The 16,210-nt window shown below is 54.9% G+C and overlaps 1 protein-coding gene across 3 annotated transcripts in view; it reads right to left on the bottom strand.

The window, feature by feature from the left end:
- SZT2 (SZT2 subunit of KICSTOR complex) overlaps positions 1-16,210 on the bottom strand; it is a 51,569-nt gene that overhangs the window by 23,376 nt on the left and 11,983 nt on the right. For all 3 annotated transcript variants that reach the window (XM_047725407.1, XM_047725406.1, XM_047725405.1), the window contains exons 2-26: positions 15,384-15,509; positions 14,905-15,078; positions 14,447-14,617; positions 11,533-11,664; positions 10,636-10,777; positions 10,139-10,245; positions 6,958-7,168; positions 6,550-6,720; positions 5,916-6,150; positions 5,594-5,723; positions 4,765-4,907; positions 4,389-4,541; positions 4,134-4,248; positions 3,703-3,920; positions 3,392-3,607; positions 2,935-3,013; positions 2,618-2,712; positions 2,188-2,356; positions 1,875-1,989; positions 1,650-1,763; positions 1,292-1,462; positions 1,026-1,120; positions 665-788; positions 415-576; positions 121-325 (exon numbers count right to left, since the gene is read on the bottom strand). In XM_047725407.1, coding sequence (XP_047581363.1) covers positions 121-325; positions 415-576; positions 665-788; positions 1,026-1,120; positions 1,292-1,462; positions 1,650-1,763; positions 1,875-1,989; positions 2,188-2,356; positions 2,618-2,712; positions 2,935-3,013; positions 3,392-3,607; positions 3,703-3,920; positions 4,134-4,248; positions 4,389-4,541; positions 4,765-4,907; positions 5,594-5,723; positions 5,916-6,150; positions 6,550-6,720; positions 6,958-7,168; positions 10,139-10,245; positions 10,636-10,777; positions 11,533-11,664; positions 14,447-14,617; positions 14,905-15,078; positions 15,384-15,509 — 3,773 coding nt within the window. The remainder of the gene's footprint in view (positions 1-120; positions 326-414; positions 577-664; positions 789-1,025; positions 1,121-1,291; positions 1,463-1,649; positions 1,764-1,874; positions 1,990-2,187; positions 2,357-2,617; positions 2,713-2,934; positions 3,014-3,391; positions 3,608-3,702; positions 3,921-4,133; positions 4,249-4,388; positions 4,542-4,764; positions 4,908-5,593; positions 5,724-5,915; positions 6,151-6,549; positions 6,721-6,957; positions 7,169-10,138; positions 10,246-10,635; positions 10,778-11,532; positions 11,665-14,446; positions 14,618-14,904; positions 15,079-15,383; positions 15,510-16,210) is intronic.

Consider the following 16,210-nt stretch of genomic DNA (forward strand, 5'->3'; position numbering starts at 1 on the left):
GGACTGAGTTCCTGCCACTGATCATCGAACTGTCAGTCCATCCACCTGAGCGTGGTGGTTGTAAGCCTTGGCTGGGGGCCGCGGGGGGGCAGAACCTAGGTTAGCGCTGAGGGTATGCACCGGAAGAAGAGGTCTCGGGGTGCCTGAGGGGGCTGTAGGCCAACCATCTGCTCCCTCAGTGCTTCCAGGGCACAGCTATAGACGTAAACAGGACACCGGGTCCGGGGAGCATCTGCGCTCTCTGTCTGCGGGGCCTGACGCCCAGCATAAGCTTGTAAGTCCCGACGGCACGGTGGGCTGAGGTCTTCTGGGTTCTGGGCAGCGTCTGTGGGAAGAGGTGTCACGTGATCACCAAGCCTTCTATTTCTTCCCGTTTCTGCTCCTGCTTAACTGACTCAGAGCCGGCAGCCTTACCACTGGCTGGGGTGACACTGAGTGTGGGAACCTGGGCCTTTGCACCCCTTGCCCCAGGTCCTCCCAGATCTTTCAGGCTGGCGGCCCCGCTCCAATCCCCAAACTTTGGCTTTGTCTCCTCTTGAGAGGCCTCCAGGCCGTAGGCAGCCAGGTGCTGGACGTCTGAAGAGGAAAAGAGAGACAGAAGTCAGCTGCTGGCTGGCCTGGTGAGGGAGTCTAGGGGCTAGTGATGAAGGTGAGGGGGCGGTACCTGAGAAGGTTGCAGGGAGGAAAGTCAGAAACACATGCTGGGGAGTCACAAGCCTTGCATAGCAGCGCCACTGAGGGGGCTGAGCAGAGACGAGAGGCTTGAGCATCTCAGGAGGACCTCCACCCTGTAAGAGGAAAACAACCTCAGAGCAGTCTGCAGGGCCACCCAAGCCCGGCTCCCCTCCCCCACCCTGGAGTGCAGCCCTAGGTAGAGCTGTGAGATCCAGGACAAAGGGCAGGGATGGCATCCTGTCTCTGGCAGGAGGCACTTAGCATCCCTGGGGACAGACAGCTAGGGCATGGATCGGTGCTAACAGAAGCTCAGTGGGAAAACAGGCCCAAGGAGACAAAGTGGTGCTGACCAGGGGAGGAGGAGCTGCGTCTCCAGTGGCCTGGGTGCTGCTGACTGCTCCATCCTTTAGGATCCTGTGGCCCCCTGCCAGTGGCTCCGCCGGACCTACGACGGGGGTAGAGGTGGGTGGGCGAGGGCAGGGCCGGCAGAGAGGCAGGGCTCTGAGGGGACGAGAGGAGGCCAAAAGCCAGAGATAGAACCCTGCCCTGCTGCACAGGGATGGGGAGAAAGGGGCTGGGCCAGAGGGTGCTGTCTGGGAAAGAGGCGGGAGCTCACCTGGACTGTGGCAGGCCCGTCGCAGCACCTCACTCAAGAAGGTGGCCTGCTCAGCAGCGGTAAGCGGGATCTCCCGGTCACTCAGCTCCTGCCCCAGGCAGCTGTGCAGCAGGCACAGCACCGTGTCGTTGGCGGGACAGGGCCCCTCGGCGAGAGGGACGCCCTCTGGCTCTGCCCGACACACACTCCGCTCAGCACCGAGGGCCTCCTGCTCCCCAGAACCCTGGCTCCGCCCTGGCCGTGGCAGCCCTCGTGCGGCCTCCCAGCCACCTCCTGCCCCAGCGCTCATCTGCTCTCTTGGCTCGCTCACTCCCACGCCCACAGGCCCTGTGGGTCTGTAAGGAGGAAGCTCACCCACCTCTGGAAAGCAGAAGGAAGAACATCTGTAGCTGCTGACACTGGGGCAACAACCCCATTAGGTCAAAATGGAAAGGGATCTCATGGACACAAGTATCTCCTCCCTGGTCCAATGCTAGGAGGGAGGAAAGGAAGACAAGAGCCTTGATGAGACCCAGATGCCCCAGCTATGGTTCCCCCCACCAAGTGGGTCCTGATCCACCCCGGGGGCCCCTTCCCCACTGACCAGCAGAGACCCTCGGCTCTGGGGGCAGGGGACTCCACTCCTTGCTCTGGCACAGCTGTATCAGGTATTCAAAGCTCAGCATGGAGCCTATGCAGGCAGCATCCCGAGGGTGGAGCTGGGGCACAAAGAGCAGAGGTCAGGGGTCAGCCCGCCCTCGGCCAGAGTACTTGGGTGGGCAGCCCTGCAGGAAGCCCCCATAGTCAGAGACGGGCAGAGCACAGAGACTCAGAGGGCCCAGGAAGCGCACGGGCTACTCCAGAGGGGACGGCGCCACCCCCGGTAAGGTTGGGGGGGTCCTTCAGAGGCCACTCACAGCTCGAGGGATCTCGGAGTACGTCAGGTTCCGGAGGTGCTTCCAGCTCTCGGGGCCAGGTGCCACCCGCCCATACTGAGGCTCCACCCACACCTCGGTGACTAGGTTGAGCTCGGAATCTCCTTCCAGGGCCTCCACCTCCACATCGTTGTCATCATCTGTCGAGAAGCTAGAGGAGGAGGAACCCTGAGCCTGGCAGAGAGGAGAGTCCAATCCACAGGCGAGTGGCAGGGGGTCAGTTCACGGAGGGTGCACGGGACGGATGGAACTCCCACAGGGCCTTTCCGGAACAGCATCTGCTTGATGAAGCAACTGCAAACAGCATCCCCTACCCCGACTCTCCCAACAGCCCAGGAACAGCACTTTGGGGGACATAGCGACAAGCGGGAATGTGGAGAGAGGCGGCTCCCAGAGAGGACTCGGGTCCCACCTGTCTTTGGTGGAGGCAGAGTGCGGGGGGAAGAGGATGTACTGGACGACACAGGTGTGCTTCTCTTCGCCGGCAGCCTGCCCCAGGGGCTCATTCTGCGGGCACAAGGGTAGATCTTGGGCAAACCTCAGCCAGGCCAGTTCGGGCTCTCAGACCCTAGCCCCCAGTACACTGTCCTGCAACTGGTCTCAGGCTTTGGGTCCTCTGGACACAGGGTCCCCATGAGGCCGTTTACAGGAGTCCCAACCCGGCTGAGAGGCAAGTGTCCCTCTGATGATGGGCCCCAGTGGGGAGGTGTCACAAGGGACGGCAGGTACCTGAATTGGAAGCTCCAGGACCATGTTGATGATTCCTTCCCCACTGCAAGCGAAGTGGAAGCCTTCGGAGAGTCGGACTCTGAAACCCCATAAAGGTGGGGGTGGGGACGGGATGAGATGGAGGAGAGACGCTGAATCCATCCTCCTGCCCCACATGCCACTTATGTAGCCACTTCCAGCAGCCATCCCGGCAGACTTGTCCGCTGGCAGCCATGCTCAGACTACTGGAGCCTCAGGTGCAGCAAGCTGTAGCTGCACAGGCCAAAGTAAGCCGGCTGTGGTGGGTAGGGGGGAGGCAGAGAGGGCAGTGGCAGGCGCTACTCTGCACTCAGTACTGTGCATAACGGTGGGGGTGGCGGGGCCCAGAGAAGGGCAGGGTCTGACTTAGGCTTTCTGCCAGGGTCTACACTCACTCTCTCCCCTCCCTGAACTGCCTGGCCTGGCCCAGATGACATACTCAGTGAGGACGGACAGGAGCTGTGCAATGGCACTAAGTGGCAGTGCAGGTGCCAGGCCCGATGGGACACTCCAGAGCCACCGCTGATGGTACAGGTAGCGAGACAGCGACGCTAGGCTAGAAGAGGCTGAGCGGCCCGACACCAACGGCAGTGGCCCCGGTGGCTCCAGTGTCAGTAAGAAGGGCGCCCGGTAGTCCAGGGGTAGCTTCTCATACCTGGGCAACAGAGGCAACACCTTGATACCACTCAGACCCAGCTGAGCCCCAGCCTTCCCATGGGTCCCGGCCTGGGCCCCAGACTCGACACCAACCTGATGAGTAGCTTGTCCAGGGGCTTATGCAGGACCACAAGGCAGGGCCGGTCAGACAGCGCCTGCTGCGGACCCAGCATGGGGGGGGACTTGGAAGGAGAGCTGCCCCCACCAATGCCCCCCAGCCCTTTCCGTTTGACCTTGGGTGTTGGCTCCTTGCTTTGCACCCGGTGGGGGAAACGCAACCGCAGGATCTCTTCCCGCAAACCCGACACAATCTGGGGGAGAAAGGAGATCAGATCTCCCTAACTCCATCCCTGCTAGGTCCAGAAGAAGGGGCCCCCAGACAAGGTGAGAGAGCCCTCTACTCCAAGCATTCCTTAGTCTGGGGGCTCCTCTCTCCACTGGCCCAGGCCCTATATGGTGGGGGAGAAATAGCCATTCCATCCTCCAGGGCTCCTGGGTCTGGGAGTCAGTCGGGCACAGCTCACCTTGTGTCGGGCCTGGGCCGGTGTGCCGATGGGAAAACCCAGGCGAAGGACCATGCACGGGGCCTTGGAAATGATGCGGACCATGTAGAAGGAGGAAGGGGGCTGGTCAGGGGCACTAGGGAGAAACGGGGGTCAGTGAGCAGCTCTATGTGGGGAGTCGGTGGGTGGAGAGAAGGAATGGTGAGGTCTGGGCTTAGGGGAAGAGATGCAGGATGTGGGGGACAGGGAGGAGTGGGGGCCCACCGCTCTGCATACCTGGAGAGCAGCTTCACGTAGGAGTAGCCCTCGACCAGCACGAAGCTGCTCCAGTCCCGAAGCAGGGAAGTGAGGGAGGAGTGCGAGATCCTGCACTGCACGGTGCTGTAGCGCCCATTGCTGCCGGGGGTGTGCAAGTGCTTGGGGATGGGTCTGGAAGAGCCGGGTGGGCTGAGGTGAGGCCTCATGGTCCCAAGCGTGGGGGCCAAACACAGACTGCTATTGCTCTCTGCCAGGTCCTGTCTGAGGATGTGGGTGTGGGTAACTGGGAAAGACTGGGGAAGCGTCATCGTCTTCCCTCGGCTGAGGGGGGTGAGGGCTTGTCTGCTGTTCCCCCACCTTCCCCCCGGGCCCCCAGCCCGCAGTGGGTACCCACGTGTCGTGCTCCAGGATGAGCACCAGCCGATGCATGTGCAGCCAGCGCTGCCAGGAGTTGGCATCCATGGACAGCACCGGCTTCCAGTAGGCTGCAAACTGGGCGTGGGAGGAGTCGGACCCACTGTGCTGAAGTGAGAGCACCTGGGGACGGGAAGGACAGTCCTGTAGGAGCCTTTGTGGAGAAACACGGCACAAGTGCCAATCGGCAAACAGGACCGTGGGGTCCAGGGGTCAGAGATGAGCTCAGAGCCCAGCCTGGGACGGGAGCCTAGGACAAAGGCCAGATTAGGAGGAGCCCAGAGACAGACTGAGCAGCCCTTGAAGCTGCATCCAGGTGAAGGATAGAGCTTACCATGTCTCCATCACTGCCTAGGGCAAAGCAGCTGAGTGACGGCAGGAACTCAGGGTGAGCCGGCCATGTGCCAGCGTAGGCCAAGGGTGAAGTCAGCACGGGACAAAGTAAGCTATGGTCTTCTAGAAGTGCACAGCTCATGGCAGTGGGCACGGGTGAAGATGCCGGTGGGGAGGGGGCAAAACACACCATGTGGAGAAGGGGTGAAGGGGCTCCTGGGCACCTCTGCATTCTCTAAGTCTTTACCCCTGACACCCGTGATCTGCTGAGGACAGTCTCTCTACAGATCCTTCTCTGTCAGCAACTTGGAAGGAGGGAGGAGAACTGCTCTCAAGGCTAAAGCTAAGGAATTCTGGTTTAGGTGCCTCAGACTTGAGAGGGAAGGAAAAAGGGGGCAGCTCTGGGCTACAGAAGCTGTGCCAGTCCGAGCCTGGGTGGGCGTGGAGTGGGGCTGACGAGCCTCAGAGTCACTCACCGGGGTGGTGGAGCCGGGCGGGATATAGAAGAGCGGCACTCCGCTCTTGGTGCTGTCAGGAAGCGTGAAGTGTTCTGGGACTGAAGAGAAGGACTGAAGGTGGGCTAGCATCTGGTCCGTCTGGTTAATGCTGCAGAGCAAGGGCCAACCCTGAGCCACCCCTGACTCTGGTGGGCACAGAGGAAAGGAGTCCCAGGGGGACGTGGGACTCTGGACACAAGCCTGGGCCTCAGGGGTGCTCTCACCAGTTCCCAGTTTCACACCTCTGTCCACCCACACAACAAATGGGGCATTGCTCACTGAGCGGTGTGACCTCACTCACCTCTGCAGCGTGTTCCAGAATCGTCGGATGACGTGGGTACGATACAGTGAGCGGATGGGTTGCCTTAGTGCACAGGACACATCATGCAGAATGTCATAGCCCCCTTCCATTGTCACTTCCACCCGCGTTCCTCGAGGGCCCTCGGGCTCCAGGGGCCAGGGCGCCATGGCCACGTACTCAATGCGCATGTTGTGTTTCCACAACAGCACGAGTTTCACCTCCAGCTGAGACCCTCCTTCAGGGGAAGCGGGAGGCTGGTTACGGGAAGGAGGCACAGCACTCCAGCCTGGGACTGAGCTCTATCTGAAACCCCCACCGGCCTCCTGCAACTCTAGCCTGGCAAAAGGTTCCAAGCATGCTTCCAGAGATTTCAGGCCTAGGGCCTGCCCATTGCCACAAAGAGAAATTTATAGGAGTGATGTGAACACAGAGTTGGCTACACCACCCGCTGCAGACCCACCCCTGGCAGATGGAACCGGGAGGCTAAATGCTAAGAGAACAAGACCGTGAAGGTGGCTCGGAACCCACTTGTCTACAACAACAAGCAGCATCTCACGGGTGGCACCTAGGCGCCGTCTGCTTTGTCTGGCAGGTCTGAGACTTGTGTGATGGGGCAGGGCCCAGTGACCCTCACCTTTGGCCAGCGTGACCTCTCGGACACTGTAGCCCTCTCGGAGCCGTACAGACACCGTGCTGACCAAATCGGCAGGCACCTCCTTCTCCGTGTGTTTCTTCCTGCGCAGGGCGAGGGCAGGGTTGCTGCTGGCCGAGACCAGGTGCTCATTAAACAGGCGGTGCTGAGAGCCTAGAAGACCAGCGAGGTTGGGGAGGGGTGGGCGGCTCTCTGTGAACTGACAGAGAGCTGGGCGGGGGAATGGGGGTGGCTATGCTGACATCCCAGGGGAGAGAACCGTGCCACAACAGTCACAACAGTCAGCCCTGGCCCGAGCTCAGGGCCCCCGGGGACCCCTTCCTGCATCACCTCCGGGTCCATGCTATACTTCCCGGCTCCCACCCCTGGCCCCTGCAGTCTGCCCCTCACCACAGTAATACTCAGGGTTCAGGGCTTCCCCACTGCGCAGGAAGGAGTAGAGGAGAAATGCCCGGTGGTAGACAGTCAGACCCGGGCTGCCTGGTTCTGGCTCCGGACAAGTGGACAGGTAAGAACCAAATGTAGCCATCGCGATAAACTTCATCAGTTCCACGTTGGGCACGTGGCCAAAACTGCAGTCATAAGAGTAAACTCCTCCCACCTAGAGAAAATGAGCAATTAGAGGCCTAGCTCCAAAAGTGGTACAGGAGAAAGAAGTACAAAAAGAGTGGAAGAGACTGAGCTGGTGGCTGTGGTCCCCCCTGCCCCAAGGACTAGGACCACAGAGGAGGAAGTGGGCCAGTGTTCTCCCGGGACGGACCACTGCTCTGCAACTTTCCTCCCCTGGGCCCTTAACTGAAGCCACACCCTTCGGCAGAACATCAAATGCCAGATTGCACCACTCACTAAAGGTTCTGGGAACTGGTTCACTGGCTTCCTATTACCATCGGAGAGACTTAGGCATCTCTAAAAAAAGTGCTTCTCAAAGCTTAGGATATATACAAAACACCTGGGGGTTTTGTTAAAACGCAATAGGTCTGGGGTGGGCCTCAGATTTTCCATTTCTAACGAGCTCCCTGATGACGCCAATGCTGCTGGTCCATGGACCGTAGTGAACACTAAGCCTGTAGATCAGAGATCGGCCAACTACATATGACCTGTGGGCCAAATCTAGCACATCACCTGTCTTTTAAATAAAGTTTGGTTGGAACGCAGCCATGCCCATTCATCTTATCTATGACTGCTGGGACACTACAAGAGCAAAGCTGAGTAGTTGTGACAACCATATGGCCAGCAAAGCTTAAAATATTTACTAGCCGGCCCTTGACAGAAGATGGGGAAAGACCACCTTGAGATGTTTCACTTAATTCCTTGACTTCTCCATTCCTGAACCCTCATCTCCAGGAACTCTCTCTATTCCACTTGCCCACCCACTGCCTACACGCTGTCCCTTGGCTTCTCTTAGAACCATTTCATTTTTGCAATTTCAATTGCCACATCCGACAGATTACACGCAACTATATCCCTTTGGATTCCTTCCATCCTCCTTCTCCCGCTGCTCTTTGACCTAATTAAGGCTGCCAGCCCTTGAACCTCCAAGTCTATCAATGACCCTCTTGACTCTGCTTTGACCTCCAAACCCCAGTGAGGAGCACAACCTCTCCATGGGATCCCAAATGGAGAAAGCTGTATGGTTGCCTAGGTTGGTGCCACCTGGGAACACGTTTACACCAAGCCCAGCAAGTCCTTCAGGGCTGTCCTCAACACAGTTCTCCCCGATGCTCGCCACCCCTCCTTACAGTACTCACCCCTACCTTTTCCTTCAGAGAGGGACTGGAGGCCCTTGGCCAAATTTATTCTCATCATCACTTCTATCCTTCCAGTTTCAGAGAGAGAATGACTCCTCTCCACTCCCAAAGAGTCCCTGGATCTACTTCTTTGAGCCAGCATCCTCTTGTCAATGGAGAGACTTTACTCTCTCAGGCTTCCTTTTCTTTCCTTCATTTTCAAACTCAGCTTCCTCATGGGTTCTCAGAAACAAGCTGAGATCTAGCTTAGAAAACAAATGGACAGAACAAAGCCCCCGCCTCTTCCGCCCTGCCCTTTCCTCCAGCTTCCATTCTCTCCTGCCCCGACTCGACCTGAACAGCTACAGTCCTCTGTCTGCTTGTCTCCACTTCCTTCTCTCCCACCCCCTGCAATCACTTCCCTTGCCACCTCGTCACCGAAATGACCTGAAAAGGATCGGTGACCTCTTCATCACCAAATCAAGAGGTGGCTTTTCACTCCTCCTTTTACCCGCTGTCCGCTGCATCTCACACTGCAGACTGCTCCTTCCTTCCCCAAACTCTGACATCCCTGACATGAGAATCGCTGGGTTCTGGTCTGATTCCTTCCCTTCATTCTTTGCTAGGCCCCCTTCCTAGGAAAGACCTCTCAACACTGGTATTCCCCAAGGTTCTTCAGGGGCCCTCTTCTCTGCTCAATTCATCTGCAGGCGGACAAATCCTCTCTCAACCAGTGCTGTCTCCTGAGTACCAGATCTGCATATCCAATGCTAACCTTTCAGCAGGAGCCATCTACGACATAATTATGCACTCTGGTGGGCCCTTTACATGCATTGTCTCACCCGACGAGGGAGGCACTGCTATGATTTCCACTTACAAATGAATCCGACCAAGAATCAAGTGAGGTGCCCAATGTCACACAGCTGGTACTTGGAGCCAGGATTCAGGCCGAGCACGCCAAACTCCAAAGGTGATGCCTTCAGCTACTATCCTGTAGACCCACAGGTGCCTCAAACTCGACATCCACAAGCCTGGTTTCATCATGTTGTCCTCACTCCATGCCAGCTACCCAGTCACCACCGACGGACAAATCTGGAGACATCCTTGACCTCTCTTTCTTACTCACCCCCCACACCTTGCTAATTTAAGTCATGTTGACTACCTCTTCATTTTCGCAATTCTATCTGCTTGTTTCTTACCCTTTATTCCCCTAATTGAAGCCCTGTTCCTCTCTCACCTTGAGCACCGCAATTAATAACCCGCTGCCTCCACTCCTGCCTTCATGGAGCAACAAGAATGACCTTTGTAAAACATAAGCCCAACGAGCGACTTTCCTTGTGCTTATCTGCAGCACCCACAGAATTATCCCAAAGCGTCTGAACACAGCAGAACCAGCTTTTCATGTTCCCGCCGATGCCTACCCAGTGGCCTTGGTTCCCAGAGCGTTTTGCTTCCCACCCTCTGGCCCATCAATCCAAATTGGCTGTGGTTTGCTGAATATTCCTATTCTTTCCTTTGCTCAAGCTAGTTTGAGTCCGGTTTTCTGATCCTTACAATCAAAACAGTGATAACTAATCAATCTAACAGGGGAGATGAGGACTGGGTGTGACTGTCAGATTTCAAATTCAGCACTCTTTATCCTGTAACCTGCTGTCTCCTCACATCCTCTCCCACCACTGCCACCTACCCTGTCCTAGACATGACACCTATTCTCCCCACTAACACGCAGGCAACTACATTATTGGCTTTATGTGGGAAATCATCACCTGTAAGAAAGTAACCAGCCATGTCCAACTTTGTGACATACCACACTTCCCTCTTCTCTTTTCTAGAAAAGTCCTCACCTGCACAAAGGAACAAGCCACAGTGCCACTGCGAAGCTGGTTCAGCAATGTCTCACAGACAGCAACATCAGGGACACTCGTCACCCCATCTGTGATCACGATGATACCTAGAACAGGAAACAGCGGACAGACCTGGGGACGCTAACCAGACCAAAGTTGCAGGGGGGCATCCAACTGATGGGGCCCTGAAGACTTGGGTGCCCACCAACCGGTGCATTTTATGATCTGCAAACACCCTTCCTTCTTCCCTTCCATCCTGCTTCTCCCTCCTGAATGCTGGACCCAGTGTCCTAGGTGATGGCCTTGGAGCACAACTCCTTCCCACTAGGGTCCCTGATGGTTGTCAGAGCTGAGTACTCGAGAGATATACCAATGCACACTGCCCTTCCTGAAACAAGGACACATCCTCTTCCCAATGACGCATTAATGCCTTGGAGCCTCAATGTCCCCTTCTTATACCCTATTTCCCCAGCCCCATGAGCATTCCTTCTACTGACCTGCACTAGAGTTTGAGGGGAGCAACTGCAGTGCCAAGATGCCCTGACGAATCATACTGACCAGCCCAAGGTCAGCTGTCACCATGGAGACTCCCACCTTCCGGCCCGGGGCCTCCCCTGAGTCTGGGGACTGGTCCTCTGCCTGGCCCAAATTACAGAAGAGATAGAATTGGACAGATGGCGTTACTATCCCACCCACAGCCAAGCCAGAATTTACAGCCCAGCACCGGCCAGGCCAGACAGGCCCAATCCTGTGCAGACCCCAACCCCCTGCTCTGCAGCCAACGACTGACTGTGCTTGCTCCCCTGGGGTGTGCTCACATGCTGGCTGCAGATGGACAGGGAGTCCAGCACCGGCAGGAGCACTGGATTGTCCAGGAGCAGGGTTCCCCGCCTTTTGTCAAGGAGGCCCTTGATCCAGAGTTTCCCATCACTCTGATGAAATATTCTCTACATCAGTCAAATTAAGTCTTCACAAAGGTAGGACTCAATTTCCTTGGCTACTTCTAGGATATCCAAAGGAATGAGCAAGTGTGTTCAAGTGAGTCCAAGCAGGTTTATTCCTAACTGTACAAAGTCCTAGGGAACAGAGCCCCCACGATCACCTTGTCAGATCCAGTGGGGGAGGAGATCTAGGACTGAAAACACACCGGCAAATGGCTTTCACATTTTCCCCCAGCAAAGTCTATGTCTTGGGCAGTGTATTTGAGCCCTCCTCCAGCAGGGAACCTTTGGTGTGCACTTGCCAGCAATCCTCTCCTTGGCTCCCTCTGCCTCCTAGCCCCTTTTCCTGCCCTCTCTTTCCTCTGTATTAGGACCTGTCCCTCCCTGCTCCCTTCTGTCCCTTCAGAGCTCCTCTTTCTAGGAGGGTGTCCAGCGGCCTTCTCTCGTGCATACCTGACTCTGGGGGTCATACTGCAGCTGCAGCATGGTGGCCACCTTGTCCTCAAAGAGACAGAGCTGCTCATACACCTGCTGCAGGAACGCCTCCCGCTGGGAAGGGTCCAAAAGGCAGCCCTGCACCAGCACCTGAGAAGCACAAGGGAAAGACAAGATGTGAGGGTCAGGGGGACACAGGAAAGTTCTCCTCTGGCCTGTTTATTCTCCATAGCTCCCACTAGGCGATCCTGACTTTTCACCCAGGATCTCAAGTTGGCTAAATCCATAGCCCGTTCCTTTCTTATCACATCATCTACTTCATCAGGGAATTGGGGCCATTCGCGACCTTAATCTCGGTTCACAATCTTCCTTTGCTTTCAGTCCTGTACACTGGGTTTCCCCAAACTCCCGCATGGGGGTGCCCTAAGATTTGCCATCTCTGGTCACCAGGCTGCCCCACCTCAGCCTGGCTAATAAGCCTTTCTCATTCTGACTCATACTTTTTTATTCCTTTTTTTTTTTTTTTCAAGATTTTATTTATTTATTTGACAGAGAGAAGAGAGAGCGCAAGAGAGGGAACACAAGCAGAGCTTGATGTTTCTCCTCTCTTCGGACTGGAGGGGTGGTAGTGAGGGAGGATAAACAAGAACTCAAAGCCAAGAAGGAAATTCCATCATAGTACTTAGTTCTGAGTGGTGTCTTCTGGAAGACTTCTGTTTTTCTTTGCATTTTATGTATTTTTCAAATTTCCTTCAAGGGACATCCATTATTCTTGTGATCTTTTGTTTGTTGTGAGGAACAGCAGGATACATCTTGGGGAGCTTTAGAGAAGGGATGGGGGAAGGAAGCTAGCCTTTGGCTGACCCTGGGGCAGGGTGGGGGTGGGGTGGTAACCTGAGTAAGCCTCCTCCTCCACAGCTGCTGCCCTGGTTCAGGGCCTGCCTCTTCTCTGGGGCTGCAATCACCTTCTGCCTACTCTCCCCAGTATAGAATCTGCCGTCCGGTCCATATTTCCCATGGACAAATCTGCGCCCGCTACTGTCCACTTAAAAACCTTCCATTTTTAATAGTTTTAAGAACAGCGAATAGTTTTAATAGCTAACATTTTTGCATGTTTTCTATGCAGCAGGCACTGTTCTAAGTGCTTGATATATATGAACTCAGTCACCATATGATACTGGTCCTGTTAGAAAAGACACAGATGTGTAGAAAGGATAAGTATCGCCCAAGGGCCTGCAGCCAGCAAGCAAATACATGGGTGTGTGAATCTGGTTCAGCGCTTGTCATCACCACGCTAAACTCTTCTACAGAACAAAGGCCAAGTTCTTAATTATGACGTTCAAAGCCTCTCATGATACGGGGCTCGATCCCAGGACCCTGGGATCATGACCCGGGCCAAAGGCAGAGGCTTTAACCCACTGAGCCACCCAGGCGCCCCTCTTTTATTTTAAAGATTTTATTTTTAAGTAATCTCTATACCCAACATAGAACTTGAGCTCAGAACCCTGAGATCAAGAGTTGCACACTCCACTGACTGAGCCAGCTAGGTGTCCCTCCGCTTATCTCTCTCGTCTCCCCTTTCCTACCACTCCAACTCCCACATTCAATGTTACTGTGTCTAGCAGAATTACAAAATTACTGTGTCAAGGGACACCTGTGATTGGAAGCACCATTTCATAGCTCTGTGGCTTTGCTCTTGGGCCCCTCTGTCTAGAAAGCCCATTTCCCCTTCTTTGAAGGGTTCACCTCAATCCTTCCTTCAAGGCTCAGTTCAAATGCCTCTTTGTGCAAAAGTCTTTCTGTTGCAGCCCCAAGCTTGGCTGGGTGCTCCTTCTTGGTGCTCCCACCGCACCTGAGTCATTACTTAGCAGTGTCTTTATCACATTCAACTGGAGTTACCTCCTTCAATACCCATCTCCCCTCCTCCCCCAACTCTCAACTCCTCCCATCAGGACAGGGACAGTGTCTGATTCATCTGTGACTCCAGGACGTAGCCCAGGTCTTGCATAGATTGGGCTTCAGTAAGCACCTGCCAAAATGAACCGAACATTGAGCGATTACCTAACACCTGTGCCTTCCCTGTCCTGGCTATCATTGCCTGCGAAGCCCCGCCTCTGCCTGGCGCCGCAGCCTACAACCAACAGTCCTAACAGCTGTGCTAGGACAGCACCTTAAACCACAGCTGGGATCCAGACATGTGCCAACTGCCCTGTAGATTTCAGACCCTCAGGTGCCAGCTGGACAGCTAAGGTGACAACATGGCCATCAGGGAGTTTCAGGGGAAGCCCCTACCCATGAGTTGAGGGTGGTTAAGAGCAGATGAGGGGAAATTGGGCCACTACTTATCTAAGCCCCAAACAGAATATTCCAGTAACAGACTTGGCCATTGTCCAAAGGAGTGTCTTATGTGGCCTGCTTGGGTGCTGGATAAGCCCTGTCATTATCTGTGTGGTCAGAACATGCAGCAGTTCCCAGGGTCCTCACAGAAAATGACCCTCCTCCATCCTTGGGAGAAGTGATGTTTCTGGGTTATCGGTTATATTTCAAAATCATAAAATTATTCTAAAGATCATCTCCCACAGGTAGTGCCAGGTGTCAGTGTACAAGGAAACCTTCAATCAACTAGGAGGATGGTGGTGAAGGCAAAAAACAGACATCCAGGGGCCAGAACTACAGACTTACAGAAGGAGCGAGGGAGGCATGTGTCTCATCAAGGTCACCTGACCTAAAGCTCACGAGAAGGCTCCTGTGGAGCAGAGGAACAGATTCTTCTCACGAGGACAGAGACTCAGAGACGACTATTAAAGTGGTTCAAGAAGCTGGCGGAGCTGGGGACTCTGGGTGCAAGACCACAGAGACGGGACAAGGACTTGGTCAGCAGACTCCCAGAAGTGAGGTCTGAGGGCACAAACACGGGGAAGGGATGCGGTACCTGGTGGGCCTGCAGGCCAATGATCGAGGAGTAGGCCTGGATGGTTATATAGATCTCGGGCTGGAAGTCGATGCAAGACCCAGGTACGCGGAAGGGTCGAAGCAGCCCGCCTAGGCAGCGGGAGAGGGCATGGAAAACTTCATCAAACAAGATCTCTCCTGTGGAATCATCCTGAGGGCAATGCAGAGAAGATCTCTCAGGTGTGACCATAAGCAGCCCTAAGCAGAGGGCAGAAACGAGCAACTTCCACGGGAATTCTTTCCTGAAGGTTGATCACACCCCCAAATACAGTGCCATGGATGGAAGGGGATCTGTCTTTCAACGCTCACCATTTAAAAGCCTGTTTCCTTCCTCCAATGGTAGGCTGGGATCCCTTCTCACTTCTCTCAGGCCTCTCCCTCTCTCTCTCACCCCCTACTCCCTCCTTTCCCCCCACTGTTCTCCCCCCAACCCCTTACCACAATGCCAGTAGATGGGCTAAGGTCGAGCTCAATGACAAATCGATATTGCCAAGCGAGGAAGGTGACCCGGGTGGAAGGTACAAGGAGGAATGGCCTTGGAACCACTGGTTCATCTGGCTGCCACCCAGGGGGCAGGACACTGAGGACTTCCAACTCCTGCTCAGACTGGAGCTGACAATCAGGACAGAGAGAAAAGGAAAGGGTCCAGGAAGAGTCACCTCTTTATTTCCAGGACCTGACCTTCTATATCCAAAAATGGCAAACCATTAGCTCCAACTCCCACAACCCAAGCATATATTCTCCTTGTCTGGAAAATTCAACATTTCCCCTGTGGAATCATCCTGTGGACAAAGTCTCTTGCCCATCCTAGAATCGGACCCCTAGGAGTTAATCTCCCCTCCCATTTCTAGGACTCTCTTAAAAGAGCAGATCCTTTTGGGCCAGCCCCTCACAACCTCTACGTTTCTGGGCCTCACCAGCATCTCCTGGGGTGTGGCCTGCACTGTCTGATGCAGGTGATTGAGGAACCAAGCCAGGCGGACATTTCGGGAGATTCGATAATCCTTTTTCATCAACAGGAACACCTGCGCAGCTTCTTCTACCTGGAGACAAAGAGACATTTAAAAATCTGTAACAGTTCACGGAGTTCCTAGTATCCACAGATCACCTCGCAAGAAACCTGTCCAAGGAGTTCACGATATGTGAGAGGCAAAGCCGCAGAGGTGAAAAGTTAACTCCCACCTCCGTGCAAGGTGTTCCCAAGGACTCGAGTCTCTGCTCCCACTCCCCTTGTGTGGACTTCTAGGTTGATGAAGTAATGTTTTCACGTTATTGAACATTTAGGGGTTTCTCCTATAAGCCAAGAGCCAAGAGGGACTCTGTCTTGTCCTATTTTTTCGTCCCTCCGCATGGCAAATTGCTTACGACAGAGCAAATACTCAACGATGCCAGATGCCTCCTCCTATGAAGCCTTGACCAGAGTAGCCATTAAGGGACTCTTCATTGGGTGACAAGCCAGCCTGCCAAGTGCCTCAAGATTCAACTTCTTCAGGTCACAACCCACACTTTTCCCGCCCTCCACACCTTTTAGCGGTCAGCTCTCTAGATCCTTCCCACCACTGCTTCACAGCCATCGATGCAACTGTGTCCTGCCAAGCACCAGCTGCCTTATCCCTGTCCTTGTCCTTCCACCCACAAGCCCTGCCAAATCCTGACTCAGGATGGATTGCCATTCTCTTTTATCCACACAAATACCACACCAGTTGCACTTTGACACGAAGAAACTTGTCACTTTGCCGTGCCA

Source organism: Lutra lutra, chromosome 4 (assembly GCF_902655055.1).
Source record: "Lutra lutra chromosome 4, mLutLut1.2, whole genome shotgun sequence".
NCBI lineage: Eukaryota > Metazoa > Chordata > Mammalia > Carnivora > Mustelidae > Lutra > Lutra lutra.